Source organism: Hydra viridissima, unplaced genomic scaffold (assembly GCF_058129835.1).
Source record: "Hydra viridissima isolate aposymbiotic clone 2 unplaced genomic scaffold, HvirCarnegie_v1 scaffold_1, whole genome shotgun sequence".
Lineage (NCBI taxonomy): Eukaryota > Metazoa > Cnidaria > Hydrozoa > Anthoathecata > Hydridae > Hydra > Hydra viridissima.
This window is the reverse complement of record NW_028324300.1, coordinates 6,880,323-6,896,165: the sequence shown is the minus strand read 5'-3', so window position 1 is coordinate 6,896,165 and position 15,843 is coordinate 6,880,323. Positions and strand designations below refer to the sequence as shown.

At 29.9% G+C, this 15,843-nt stretch overlaps 2 protein-coding genes and 2 pseudogenes across 3 annotated transcripts in view; 1 reads left to right on the top strand and 3 right to left on the bottom strand.

The window, feature by feature from the left end:
- LOC145187981 (uncharacterized) overlaps positions 1 to 15,843 on the top strand; it is a 433,414-nt gene that overhangs the window by 245,777 nt on the left and 171,794 nt on the right. The gene's annotated exons all lie outside the window — the stretch shown is intronic.
- LOC149893100 (uncharacterized) lies at positions 1,241 to 1,977 on the bottom strand. The gene is made up of 2 exons (XM_090076662.1): positions 1,870 to 1,977; positions 1,241 to 1,677 (listed from the first exon to the last, which is right to left on the bottom strand). The coding sequence occupies exons 1-2, from the start codon at positions 1,954 to 1,956 to the stop codon at positions 1,357 to 1,359; spliced, it is 408 nt and encodes a 135-aa protein (XP_089932788.1). The 5' UTR covers positions 1,957 to 1,977; the 3' UTR covers positions 1,241 to 1,356.
- Positions 6,270 to 7,348, bottom strand: LOC149893099 (uncharacterized; annotated as a pseudogene).
- Positions 7,785 to 9,966, bottom strand: LOC149893098 (uncharacterized; annotated as a pseudogene). Its single transcript, XR_016445380.1, has 4 exons — positions 9,355 to 9,966; positions 8,582 to 9,241; positions 8,268 to 8,492; positions 7,785 to 8,127 (listed from the first exon to the last, which is right to left on the bottom strand). The product of XR_016445380.1 is annotated as an uncharacterized LOC149893098 (transcript).

Sequence of the window (15,843 nt, the reverse complement as noted above, 5' to 3'; positions counted from 1 at the left end):
ATAAAGATTGAATTCATCTTCTGAAGGAATGACTGGAGCTAGTTTGGTGTCATCTTTTCCAGGATTGTCTCTAATGGAGCTGAGGATACGACGCATTTTTACAATGCTTTCCAACATCATAAAAGTTGAATTCCAGCGTGTTTTCATTGGAGTGATGATTTTCACAAATTTCAACTTATCCTTGCTAACAACATCACTGTCATCAAGCAACAGCTTTAGCTAAAAATTAAAATAGAATTATAAGAAACATAACATAAAAGTTGATTAGTACTATTTACTATAATAAAAAACTGATATTAACTATGTTATGTTTTTACTTTTTAAATGTTAACATTTTATCAGTTGAAAAATTTTGTCACACAAAGTGTACTAAGAAGTTTATATTGCGCTTGTATTGTATTAAACTATAAACTAAATTACTATAAAAGCGAAAAAAGATGTTAAACTAGTTACCTCTTTTTTAATTCTTTGCTCAGACAAAGATGACTTGTGGCATCTTGAACTTAATTCAGTTGCTCTTTGGATTGCTTCGTGAAGATCCAAACTGTCAAAACCTTTTGTTTCTTTGACAGTTGCTTCAACTGCCAAATTCAAAAGATGATCAGCACACAAAAGAGATGCATCTATAAAATTGCACTTGTTAATTGCGGCCTTCATATTAGCGGCTGAATCATGGACACACACAACGGACGAAACTCCATTATTTCCGGCCAACTCTGAGACATTCCTGAAAAGCAAAGTAAAATTAGTTGTTTGCTTTTTGATGTTTTAAAATATAAACAAATACTTTTGTTGTTATTTTAGATATAAATAAAAGTATTAATTTGTGACATTAACTTTAAACTAAATGGCGGATTTTGCTTATCTAAATAATTCAAACGATTAACTTAATTTACAGAAATTTTAACCTAATAAAAATTAAATACTAAAACATACTTATCCAGACGAAGAGCAATGGCTTCAGCCGTATGTCGTCCGGAAAACGGAGAAACTCCAATCACAAACATCCTTAATCGGAAGCCTTCACTCACATAGTGCAATGTACTGGCTTGGTATGCATCATTGTTTCTACTTTGCCAGAGGTCAGTTGAGATTGCAAATCCAGCGGTCTTTGGCAATTCCTCCTTTAGAATGTTATCCACACAGATTTTCACATTTTTGTACAACAACGGCAACCTAAAGTTAAAATAAAAAATTATTGGTATTTCTCGTTACATATCAATTTGGTTACCAACTAAGATAACCCAAAAAAAAATTGGTGTGGATTGGTCTTAAAAAAGTAGCTTTTTAAAAAATTTAGTTCTCTTGGAACTCCCATTGAATTGACTCCCCACAATAAAATTTTATTTAAAACAATTAAAATTTTTCGTACTTGAACCGGGAGTATGTTGTTGCAGCCTTCACATTCATTTTTGGGTTGCAGTAGTGAACAAAATCTTTAAAAGCTTCATGCTCAACCAAAGAGAATGGCAAATTTAAACGGGCCAAAAACTTGACAATTTCAATGTCTCCTCTGAGCTGCTCGTTGTCTTGTGGCTTGTATTTGACCCAATGCTTTAGATTTTGGACCTTTTCTGCTGATGGTCCGGAAAGTCTTCCTCGTTTAACTCTACTGCTCAACATTAATGGTGTCTTATCATCTCGGACCTGCTCATAAGCCTCGTCTTCATTGTAGGTCTAAAAAAAATATGAAACCCATTAAAATACCTAATATTGAAACATTCATCAGAATTTATCAAAAGTTATTGATATTTATCGTTAAATCTTGTTAAATCTTGGTATTGTAATAGTTATAATAACTAACACATATGAAAATAAAAGTTAATATTTAAATTAAAAAAGTAAAAACGTTTGTAAACTTTATTGCACCTGTTTTAACTCATCAAAAGCAACATGGCGATTTTCCTCCAGGGCTGCAAACTGAACAGGATGCTTCCTTGTCAAATGTGATCTCATGCCAGATGTGTTCCTGTCCGCCAACTTTCAAATTGCAAAACAATACTTGCATTTTGCAGTAACAAGTCGCTCTTCATCTGGTGTAGTACTGACCTCTTCATCAAAGTGATCCCAAATTTCGCTCCTTGACCTTGGCATTCTTCAAAATGTTGTTCAATTACAAATTTAATACTAATTCAAACTAAAATTTTAATATCTTTCCTTATAAAAAAAATTTATTTTAAGAGCCTAATTATGTACATCTAAGTAATTTAAAGAGTATCCCAAAAACCTTTTCCCAGAGAGTTTTTAAAAACGTTTTTATTACAATTAGCTAGTTAATTTCGGTTCAGTAGAACCGTAATTAAAACCGTAACCAAAACCGAAACCGAAGTTTGAGTGAAGCCGAAATCGAAACAATCTGAAACATGAAAGCCAAATCAATATCAAAATAACATGAAATAACTATTTTACTTAACAGTGTCTCATAACTCATTACAAAAACTTATATATTATTCAAATGCATCTATCTATCGATCGATATTGTAGTTTTCTCGCAACACATCGATGAGATGACAACAATATTCTCTTCAAACAAAAACCTATCTTTACAAATTTAGTCCTTCTTTTATACCAGACAATATCCCTCAAAAACGTCATAAAAACCAACAAGATTACGGAATTAATAATTTTGATAGTTGTTACAAACAACTATTAAAATTATTAGCATAACGTTCTAACAAATTTCGCAACGGAACAACTTATCTCTATGTATATCTCTATAGAACAATCCAACTGTTTATTTTTTTAAATAAAAACATACCGTTGTGTGACCTAACAAAGTCCTATGCTTTAAGAAAGTCCTAAATTAAAAATTGACAAATTTTGAAGATTTTTGTTATTATTATCAAATATATATATATATATATATATATATATATATATATATATATATATATATATATATATATATATATATATATATATATATATATTTGATAATAATAACAAAAATCTTCAAAAACTCCATAACTATGACATTTTTTTATCATTCAAATTTGTTTGAATAAATAAATATTTGAAAAAACAAAATAGATTTGTTTTTGTAATGGTTTATGGGACATAAGGCATTTAAACGATCAGTATGTAACATGATTTGATAAAAAATAGAACATGTGAAAATATTTTAATATTTGATGATCGCTTAAAGAATGATTTGAGAATAGTAACTTGATTCAATTGTCACGTGATTTCAATTAATAATTACTTCAATTTTTGTAATTGATAATTGATTTACCCACAAACGATTAAAACATCAATAATTAGGAAATCATCATGATCCCACACTAAATAAAAACCAGTTTTCTAAACTTAAAGAAAAAACCTCCCTATAAAAAGTTTTGGTTCATTACAGTAGTAGTTTGAACCGTAATTTTGCCCGAAACAGAATAAGTAAAAGGTTGTCGAAGCAGAAATTTTGAATTCGGTTTCGGCCGAAACCGGTAGCGAAAGTTTCCATTCGCTACAATTAGCGGCAACATTTCAGCTAGAAGCGGACTTTAATAATGAGTTTTAATCGAATAAACCACAATTGTTACGAATATTTAAAGAATAACTTTTTCTTTTTTAAAAAAATAAAAATATTTTGGAGCGCTTACCGTAGTGTGACCTAACAAAGTCCTATGCTTTAAGAAAGTCCTAATTTAAGAAATGACAAGTTTCGTATACATAAAATAAACATTTAAAGAAAAAAATTTAGTTATTTTATCTAACTAGATATCTAGTTTAAACAACAGAGTTATTTTCCGCAAATGATTTTTTTATATATACGAAATTTGTCAATTTTTAATTTAGGACTTTCTTAAAGCATAGGACTTTGTTAGGTCACACCACGGTATGTTTTTATTTAAAAAAATAAACAGTTGGATTGTTCTCCTAACTGCCTGAGCCGTTTTTAACAACTTAATCTAAAAAACGGCGTTAAAAAATAGGCGATTATTATTTTTTATCAATATTTTAATCAATAAATTGAGAAAATATATTGCAAAATATTTTAACTTAACATTTAGTTAAATCTAATACAAAATATTGTAAAATATCTAATATAAAACAACTTAACATTTAGTTATATCTAATACAAAATTTTGTAAAATATTGAAAAGTTTTGAAAACCAAACGATATTTTATCGGAACGTATCGTACATATCGAAACTCAAAAATATCGTTATACAATTTTTATCGACAAATTATGCGATATTTATCGCTAAAAGCGATAATGATATCGTGCATATCGGAACCCAAACGATATTTTATCGGAATCATATCGTAACATATCGGATATACTAATTCATATCGAAACCCATTATCGTAAAAAATATCGGTTAGTTTCGATATTTCGATAACGATACGCAGATGCTTAGTCTATCCACTTAGCGAAACTCCTGTTAATTGACGAAAATTGCATTCTGGGATGTCCTGCCGGACCTTTTCGGCAACTTACAAAAAATGTTTTTTTTATGGATTAACTCTGTTGTTAGATATTTAAATTTTCTATAGAATAATTCTGTTGTTAGATATTTAAATTTATTATAGCCTAAGATGTTTCAGTAAGAATGAAATGATAGGGAAAAGAGAACAAGTTTAAAATTTTTTTAATTATTTTTTGTATAACATACACTCGTAAAACATAAAACTTTTTAATATACATTTAATTACATAGAAATATATTGAAAAAATATTAACATGTGAAAAAATATTAACATTATGAACAATACGTGCAAGTTTTTTTGAATTTGAGTTATTACGTGTGTTCAGATCCCTGTTTAAAAATTTTATGAAAAAAAAAATTCTTGTAATAACAATGTTTTTTTCTAAATTATGTGCATGTTCTTCATGCAGATCATAAAAAAACTGAAAGAGACAGGAATCTTTAACTTTATTGATGAGAATCATGGTCAGTCCCTTTCTTTCAAGATATTTGTTTATGAATTTCATAAAAATTGTTTCCATTTCACAAACAAGTGACATAAAAGCTGATGGATTGTCAGTTGAACTGAGAAAGAGTGTATCTTCACACCTATCACACAACTTAACTTTTTGAACAAGCCACCCAGCCATGTGTAAAAGAGCTTGTTTGATTGGTTTCATTGAAATTTCTCCAGTAAACCTATAAACTGATCCTGGTAGAAAATAAGAGATTTCCTCAGGTCTTTCTACTTTATAAATCCCACAATCTGTGATTTTTTGATTTCAACACTTCATAAATTCATTTAGATTGAAAGCTGTGGCAAAATCTGTGTCCTTTATACAGTTGCTATTGGATTTGCTTTTCTCCACAGATAAAAGAAGTAAGGCATTTCGGTAGGCAGCTTGAAATTGTCGTACATTAGGACGGTCATTCCATCCACCTTTGCTTCGAATAATGAAAAAAAAAATTCTCAATGCAATCCTGATTGAATCGAGAAGTACAAACAAACTCAAAACCTTCAGAAAACAGCTCTCTAGTTAAGGTTAGCACACTATTTATTGTGACACTTAAACCCCAGTGACATGATATACTTGCTTGATTTTTAACACCACAAAAATTCCATTTCTCAATCCAATACTTTAACTCTTCCAGTTGAGAAATACTATCTCCTTTTAAAGTTAGAGCACAACGAGCTGGTTTGTCAGCATACAACTTATATGAATTCAATATGTCAAATAAAGTATCCATACGTTCAACAAATCTTGCTGTTGGTATGACACTCAAAGGCAGTAAATTTGTATTAGAACAGCAATATAATGCAGTAGCAACCTGATAACTGAAAACTTGAGTTGCAAGTTTTACCTTCATAGATAAAAGAGGCCCAGGGTCTAAGTGCCTGTCTGTTAGTTTTGGTACTAGACGCACAGAGTTTATTTTGTCTAAATTGTATAGAGACTGAATGTGTTGCCAAGAAATAATTTCACCATTAATATCAATGTTATATCTCTGTAAATTGTTTCTAATGCTTTTTATTATATGTGGAGGATCAAAAATAACATGAATTTTGCTATCAATAGAAGGATTTAGAAAGTATGGTGAATTTTTGGAAAACCCAAGCAAACGTAAGGCAGCTATATTAGTAGCTCCTTGATCACAAACTATACATCTAATGTGTAAACCAGTTTCTTGAACTTTGGTAAAGGTTTCATGTAGTAAAAAAGCCAAGTCAGCCGTTGATACTGTTGAATTATTACAAAAAAAAGCTATTGGTTGTTTCCATTTATTTGACAAGCCCCTAACCATAATAACAAGAGCCTGATTTAAAAGTTTTCCATTTCTCATTTCATAAACTGTGTCAGAATTTCTATCATTCTAAATGCTGCTTTAATGACATCTCATCCATAACAAGACTGACATTACGATCATATGGTTTCATTGCCTCAGCCCGTAACTTTAAAAGAGAAAATAATTGAGAAAACCCTGTTTGAAGATCTGCAAATACACGAGACAAAAACAGTAGTAAACAAGTTTTACTTGGTAAACAGAATATTGTTTGTAAGACATTAAAAGTTTGATGACTATGAAATAGAAGTCGCAATGCCAAAATCTTGTCACTAATTGACCAACGTTTTCCTTTATTGACTCGATTACTCATCAGGAGTTGACTTTTAAAAAAACTAACTTGTATTGGTGATAAGTATTTACTGGATAATTTTAAGATATGTTTTATAGATCCATCACAGATTTGTGGAATTTTTTGCTTGGATTTTAAATGTTCAACCTGTTTATGTAATCTAGTATTTTTGACACGCAATCTTGATAGCAGCCTTTGAACCTTGTTGGAATTGATTTCATTAAAAGGCAATTTGTTCTCTGAAATATTTTCTGAATTAACAGGTAAATAAACATCACGTTTTTTTTACTAGGACTGGATATCGTTCTACTGGTGGTTTCCTCTTGCAACCAACAAATGGAGGAGGATTTGGTATATTGAAAATAGTAGGAATAGCTGATTGTAAGAGACGTTTTCCACCATTATTTGTAGAATAATACATTGTGTCTTCAAAATGATTGCTGCACAAATAAAAATTTTTTGTTTAAAAATACAAAAGGTGTGTTGTCTAGTACTTTCCTACGACAGTTGATGAGCCACTTTTTACATCTAATAACTAAAAAGAGCATTTATTTTTAAAAGTTACAATATTCATTTCATAAAGTTTTAATGAAATAAAAAGTTAGAAAGGAAAAGACCTATTAATAATTACAATTAAGTCTAAATGAATTAAAATTTAAAGCTCAATTGTAAATATAAAGTAAGTAGTACTTAAGTAAAATATTGATATTAGCTTGCCTTTTTTCGTCTTTAGGAAAACGAAAAAATGAAATATCTTTAGAGCATTTTCCACTCTTATTTCCACAGTTTAGAGCAGCACAAAATGATGGCATTGCTATAGTTAATATTAAAATTCTTTAAGATATATGCAAAAAAACAATTTGATATTTAATATTGTAAAGTTTCAATGGTCCGGTAGGACATCCCAGAATGTTTTGCGACAAAATTACATAGAGTTATATGATATTACTCCGGAGTGGATAGGCTTTGGACGTAACGATAGGAAAAAGAAAATAGAACGTTCTTTTTTTTAAAACAAAGTTTTTTTGAATGACTGATATTACGTAACGTAAGTAAGTAGTGAAAAAGAAAATTTTTATAAAAAATTCGTGTCCATTGTCAGAATCGAATTTAAATAGAATAGAATGAGACGATCGAATTTTTTATTGATCGAAGCTATTTAGAATCGAATTTGAACTTTCTTTGTTAGGATCGAATTATTTAAAGTCGAGTTTTTTAGGATCGAATTTTTTTAATTAAATTATTAAAACTTGTTTCAGTCGAATAATATAGAACCACCATCTAGAACCGAATCTTATAGAACCGAATCAGTTAAACTAATAAAAAATTTAATGTACGCAATAGTATGTTAAATAGTGCATTAAATAAACACATTTATAAAATCTGCTGTTGGTCCTCTGCATACTGAACAGTGATTAATAGAACTACTTTGAATAGCTTCAGCACATCGCTGGCATAGGCAAAGATGGCGGCAAGGAAAAATAACAACTTGAAGATTGTTGACGAGACAAACTTTGCAGACATTTTCAATTGGTCTTTCCACCACAGCAGCTTGTCCATTTGATTGAGATTCTTCATCAACAGTTTGTTCCTAAAAAAAGTGTTAATATAAAACGTCTAACTAGTAGATGGTCTCCACCTGTCAAAAACGACAACAACAAACCCCTGACATAAATACAATGCAGTAAATAATTTTTGTTTATTGTTAAAAGTTGTAATTAATTATCTAACTTATCCAATGAATTCTTGAACTTCCTGATCACTTGGCATTTTCATATTGTTGCAGAGGAATGATGCAGCTTCAAGAAATTTGGTTGCAGTCCATTCACTACTTGCAAGCTTTAATTCGTACCCACGAAGGCGCTCATGCTACCTTTGACGATCTTGACGCAGATCTCTTCTAGGTTGGGAACCATTTCGGATCTGGAGCATCTCAACTTCCGTTGGACAGACGACCTATTTAAAATTGATATTTTAAAGATAGTTTTAAGTATAGGATCTCAACTGCTGCATCAAAACACTAAAGTAAGTATATAAAGACTTACATTTTGTTGAAGCTCGTCCAAGAAACGCCAAAACCCAGGGTGTGCTGTCATTGAACGATTCATCTTGGAGTGTAAGGATTCAGACACGTTGTTAGTACGATGACGCAGGCCATGAACAGAAAACATCTCAGGAGATTTTTGGAGCATCCAATACCTTTCGTAATACTGAACAAATTTTTTCTTTAACAGCAATGTCACTGTGATGGTTAGCTTCAGCTTTTAGTTTATCAACTTCAGGCCTTACTAAACTGGGTGGTAGCAAGCACATGGAAATAAACTTACGACACCATTTTCTGATGATTGGGTCATTTTTCCTTGTGTATTCCACCTGCAGACCAATGGCTTTAATCTTTTTGAGAATTGCCTGGGCATAATGAAATCTGCAACCGGTTACTCTTATGTTTGGAAAAAGAGCTTTGGCAGAGTTTCCGATGGCAGTTTCATAGTCAGCCATCACAGTCTGTGGCACTAAAGATGGAGAAAGTTCGCGAAGTTTTTTAAAAACACGTAGGTAGAGACCTTCTTTTCGCCCAGTCATTAAGACATGCATAACAGGCACGATTATTGTTCCTAACTCCAGTGAAATATTGAACAGCTGACCACCATGGAAGATGGCAGGAACCACACGAAATGTAGCATCAACAAACAGGATAGTGGTTTCTGAAAAAGAGAAATTATTAGCATTTAAAAATAGCTGGAATCTAAACTAATAAACAATTATTTTAGGTTAGGTTCCCCCATTTTGATATTGAAATGAACTAAAAATGATTTACCTGATAAATATGTCAGCAGTGTTGAAGAACAAAAGAACAAAGCTAGTTGATCCTCAAACTCTACAAGGCCTTTGTAGATGTTAGAAAATGGATTGGACTGCAACATGTTTAGAACTGCTTCATTTGGAGATTAAGGGTTTGTGTTGTAGCGACTTCTTCGTGCACTCTGTAGAATTTGTTCACACTTTCTAAAAGTAAGTGCAGCCTTAACACCTTCATTTGAGGACTGGATGACATTGTTGTAGATTTCACGTAAAGGTATCTGTGTAGTTGAAGCCATGTCTCGCATTTTCTCAAGAGCTGGAAGATGATCAAAATTCTGGGGCCTAGATCCACAAGTGTGACCATGTATTGTCTCAAGTAAATTAGTTAACAAAACTTTTTTCGCACTTCCGTCACAAAGATGACGGTGCTTACACTTGAGATACACAAAACCATTGTTTTCTTTATTTTTGATGTAGCCAAAGTCCCCTGCAACATACACAAATGTTTTCCGTTTATCTCCTTCAATTTTTTTGTATTCCATTTTGCTACTTTAAATTTAAACAAAGCTTGATATATTTTCAAATGCATTCGTTGGATTTTACGATGTTTACATAAAATTTTGCAACAAAAAAATACATTTTTTTAAAAAATAATAAAGATCTTTTTTTGAAGGATCATGTACACTTTAACCTTTAACACAAAAACCAGTTTGAAAAAATTATGCCGTTTTTGAACTGGATCACAAATGCATTAAAATTACAGTTGTAAAAAAATTCGATTGTAAAAAAATCGATTGTACAAATTCGACTGTAAAAAATTCGATGCTAAATTATTCGGTTGTGAAAAGTAATTGGGTTTTTTTAAAGTTTTTTTAGTTTCATCAAACTTTTAATGATATTCGATCATCTCATTCTACGTTCAATAAATTCGATTCTAGAAATTAGTTAAATCTTTTTCGATTCTAAGCAGTTTTTACACAATTCAATTCTAGAACATTTTCACAAATTCGGTTCTGGCATTGGACGCCAAAAAATTGTCTTGTCTTGGATGGAATTTTTTCTAAAATTTAATAGCCGGGGGGGGGGGGGGTTGGAATAAGAATGTACTGAGTGGAAAATTTTTGAAAAATTAATTAGCGGGGGAGGGGGGGGACGTCTATAAGGCACCAAAGAGTACGCTATCCAGTTATATTTTGAGATCAGTGACATTAACGCAAATAAACAAAAAACTGCATAGCTAAAGTCCTTAAATTTTCAATTTTCCCCTAATTTTTGTAAAGTTTTTAGATTTTCAATTTTCCCATATGATGCAGATGAGTTGTATAAGTTAATGGGTCTTTTTGAAAAGTTTAAGGGTGACCCTGAGAATAATTACTCAGAGTTTTTTAGACTTGTGTTGGATAATCTGCATAAAACCTGCCTAATCATTTTGAAGAACCCCCTTTTTCCAATACTCTATTGCAGGACGTAGCAAATGATATTTTAAACTACCTTACCGATAAAAACAAATTCAATGATGAGAAATGCGAAAAATCGACCATGACAATAAAGGATGCAGAAATGAAGTTAGCAATATTTAGCTGCTTATATCATTCACTAACTGTTCAATAAGTTACACTATTCAAAAAACTTATTCTTTTTATAGCATTCAATGATGTTCTTTACTTCTAACATGCAAAGTAGAATTTGGTACATATATATACAATGCTCATGATAGAGATGGTTTATAGAGAGTGAATTCTAAAATTATTGATAAACTTGTACAATATGAACTATTATTTAGAAAAAAAACTTCAACATTTATCAGTGTTTTCTGTAAATGATTTTACAAAAGAAATTCTTACAAATATAAAATTTATATCTAATTTTAACAATCTTTGTATATCAACTAATACTTCTGTTACAAACAAAATCAAAACAAAAGTGCTCGAGCAGATTATCAGTTTGTTTGTAGGAGTTCAAACATTTTCATTTGCAAAAAAAAAATGTGAAAAACACAAATTTGCAAGGTAAACTCCAAAAAAAGATCACTGCAAACTGAAATGAAGAAACTTCGCTGCAGCAATAAACTTGTGTAAACTAAAATGTTTTAAAACTGTTATTAATCTAAAAAAAAAAGGTATTTTTCATTTGTTATAAAAAACTACTTATAGTAAATTTTTAAGAGCATTAAGTTTAAGTTTGCTAACAAGTCAAAGATAAAGAATACAAAAGTTACATTTATTTTATAATAGTAAAATATCTTTTATATTATCACTATGTATTATCTGCAAAACAAGTTAACATCAGGTAGGGCATACGGTTGTAATAAATGGCTCCAACTTCCATGTCATATTTACTTATTTAAATATGACATTAAGCTTCAATAACGTCATATTTAAACTAGAAAACAACATCATAGGCGTAGAACGCGCTGGGGTTCGGGTACTCGAGCCCCATCCGGAAATTTGTCGCTGGAGCTTTGCCTCACCCGGGAAAATTCACCATGCTTTCGAAAATATTTAAAAAATAAAAACCATAATATACTTAAACATTAACAAATACAACAATTTAAAAACGATTGTAATATTTCCGCAAATACTTATGGTGATTTTCAAAAGTTTAAGCAATACAATTGCAAAAAAACTGGATATTCTACTGATGAGTTTTGTAATCAATTGCTTCGAGTAATATTCTTGTGTTTTCATGTGTTTCACTTAAATAAACGGAATGTGCAATTGGTATGCAATAGCAAAGCTTTCAAACTCCACTTTGTCAATAAACAAATGTCATTCAGAAGCTATATGGGACTGCAATAAAGCTCCAAAATGTTTTGTAATGCTTACAAAAATTGACAGTTAAGTAAAAGAAAAACTTACTAAAAAATGCATCAATTTTTGAAATTTATTTTAAAATATCTAACATCATGCCAATGTTGTATTTGTATTTATCCTGATAAAATAATAATTGTTGTTTAAAATACACCAGTATTTGGATGTCTTTTTTATCCTCAATTGTCTTAGGAAATGCCTCGTTTATCCAATTTTGTTCAAAATTATTGACTTATAAATTCATGATTTTGGGAGGTAAAATGAAAGCTGTGGCTCAAAATCCAGAAAAAAAAGTTTAACTTTATATCATTATTTTATCTTAGGTCTACTGAAAAAAATTAGTTTCATCAATTGTCTCTCTAATACTTGATCAAAATTTGCATTTAAAAATTGTGTCTTTATAAAAAAATTTAAATTTTGTAACGAAAGCAAATGAAATGTTTTTTAAAACAACTATTTAAATAAAACATCAAATTGTGTTATTTATTGATTAGTTTAGGATGTTTATAGTAATAGACCAAGGGAGGACCAGGGGACCTCTGACTAATTCTGCCCCACCTCCCCCCCCCCATCCAATCTCTCTTGATATTTTTTTTTTTTTTTAATGCATTAAATGATATAATGACAATTAATTATCAAAATTCAATTTAAAAACATTTTTTTTTTTTATTTTAAGTTTGAGAAACAATTTTTTTTCATTATTTCAATTCAAATCAGTGAATGCTTACCACTTATTATATTATAAAACAAGCAAATGCTTGTTTTATATTATTATAAAACAAGCAAATGTTTTGTTTTATATTATTATAAAACAAGCAAATGTTTTGTTTTATTCTTTTTAAAGGTTGTACTTTCCTTGTTTGTATTTTTTTAAAGAATAATTGTGAATTTTATTATTTTTGTATTTTATAAGCAGGTAATATTATAAATAATAAACATATTTAATATGGAGAAGTGTGACGTTGGAAAAAGTCTTAACATCAATTGCCACAAAACTGGATTTTCTAGAAAACAAGGTTTTGTTCAATTCAAAGATCTTTCTTGTGAAAAACAAGAAACCATTTATAAAAAATTTTATATTTTCAACTTTTTTAAAAGCTTAAAACTAAATTTGTTTCTTGGGTAATATAAAGATTTCCCTAGACTTGGTGAAATATTTGCAACAAAATAATGCTTATGTAACCCCAGGTTGGAAATTCTGCAGTAAATATTACAGAAAAGCAGTAGAAACAGATGGAGATTTAAATTCACACGAGGAATGGGAATCATTTTTCCAGCATATTTATTGATTCATTTTCTTTAAGTATGTCAAAAACATTGCTAATTTTTTGACAAAGATATTTTAATATCTTATATAACAGGTATTTAATAAAAACCAATTTCAGATAAAAATTCTTTTTTGTTTGAATCGGCTAGAAATATATTTTGAGAGGCTTGTAACAATATTTATTCTGTTAAAGTTCTTTATTTGATAACAAAAATTCTTGTAAATAATTGGCATTTGAGCAAGTTACTTTACATGGATTTGGAATTGAAGTCTGCTAAAAAGTATTTTAGTCTTGTTCTGTAATTTGGATTTGTGGAGTCACATTTAAATCGATACCAATAAGCTTGAAAAGTGAATGAATGAAGTGCTCAATATGATAAAAGAAAATATGAACTTTTGGAATTGTGTTGAAAGGTTGGCTGAACGAAATGATACTAACTTAAACTTTTTTGTTGTTATTCAAGTTGTCTGTATTGACCTGAACTTGGACCATATTTTCAGTTGTAATGCTTGAACTTGCCCTGGTACTTTCAGCTGTTTTTGATGATCCTAAAAAAAAAATAATCAAAGAAGCAAAAATTAAAAATACTTTAAGTTGATATAAGATGTTTGTTAATAAATTGCATTTGTATCTACATGGAATGGAACACGATTTCCACCAGAAGCTTGACGGAGATAAATTGTTCCTTTTAGAGAAGCTGGAATTGTACAGAAAACATCTTTGACAATAAATTCAGAAGCCACCTGGTTTTTTAACGCTAACTCAAATAGATTTTGCTGAAGTGTTGATTTGCAGGCATGAGGCTTTCCCTTGCTGACACAAGGAAGGCAGCTTGAACAACCTTTGGCTGTTCTTTTTTTTTTGTCTGAATTGCTTGTTGCAGTGATTAGATAAACAGCTTTTCCTTTAACTCTTGAAATGTCACAAGTTAAACACTTACAAATGCTAGTTGCCCGTGTTTCTTTGAATAGTTTTATGGTAGTGGAATAGAACGCCCTTAACCTTCTGATACAATTATCTGCAACTTTCACAAACACCTTTTGGGAGACGGGTATCTTCAAAATCAATATTTTACTCAAAACTTTCAACGCTTTTTGCTTAACAATTTCAGTTAATTAACGTTGAGCCTTTTTACAAAAAATAAAACAGACAACTTTTCGGTTTTCTTCATGGTTTCTTGTTAGAGGCATTTTAATTAATGATGCATTTTTGTTCAAAACTCATAATTATAAACCTTTAATGCAAAGTAGTCTTATTAACAAGTTTATCCTCCAAAATTACTGCCACATTTATTAGACATTTTCCGTAATTCTTAAATACAAATTAAAACACAATCAGATTGAATCTACAGCAAAATAAATTTCTAAAAAAATGAATAATTTAAAAATTGCATGCTGTAAAAATGAAAAACTGAAATGTCATTTGGGTCATAAAACCACCTTATTTTAGGTGAAATTTTAAATACCATTTTCTCTGCTTGATTTTAAGGTTTATATTTTTGTAAATTACCAGTTATTCTCTTTCAACAACCCAAAGGATTTTCTCGGATCATGAGGTTAGTTCTAAAAACAAATTTGGGGAACAGTGCTGCTAAATTTATTAATGAAAACAACAAGGTTGTATCTGAGAGTCTTAAAAGAAAACTTGTCTCCATGAGTTACGTTTTATTTTTTATTTTTTTAAGAATTCATTAACTACTTGCTCACTGGATACATTTTCAAAATCTACCAACCTAATCAAATTTTTAATAGCTTCACTCTTGCTGCAGAAGTGAGATATTTTTTTTTAGCTGTAACAAGTTTTTTTTACAGAAATTCGACATTAAATTTCTATACAAAATTTTTTTGCCTTTAAACGTAAAATTTTAAGATACACATCACTTGAACTTAAGGATATACAAGATATAATTAAAAGAAATAAGATCATTTAAATTTATGTAAACAAATTAATTACCGATTACAGAAAAGGAGGAAGGAAAGTTCTATTTAACATATATTTTGGCATCTCTGACTGCTCAATGTAATATAATCAGATACATAAAAAATATCAGATGATCTTCTGAGCCTTTGTCTAATAGTTTTAGATATTTTTCAATCTAATCATTTAATTTTGCTATTTCCTCCCAGCTAAATGCATATTTATTTGTTTTACAAGAGCTATAAATGTTTTTAAGACAATACTTTTTCTCTACATCATATTCTCTCCAAAATAGGTTTAAAATATGGAGTTAGATTCAAGGTGTTCTTTCAATAAGTTCATATAAACCTTTTTCAAAGGTAATAGAACAAGAAGCGCAATTTTAATATTTTTATTTGGCCATTTGATAATAATTCCAGTTTTTAACAATTTATTTTAACAAACTTGCATAAATGATGTTTTCATGAACGACATAACTTTTTAAAGATATTTTAACTAAATCTCTATTTT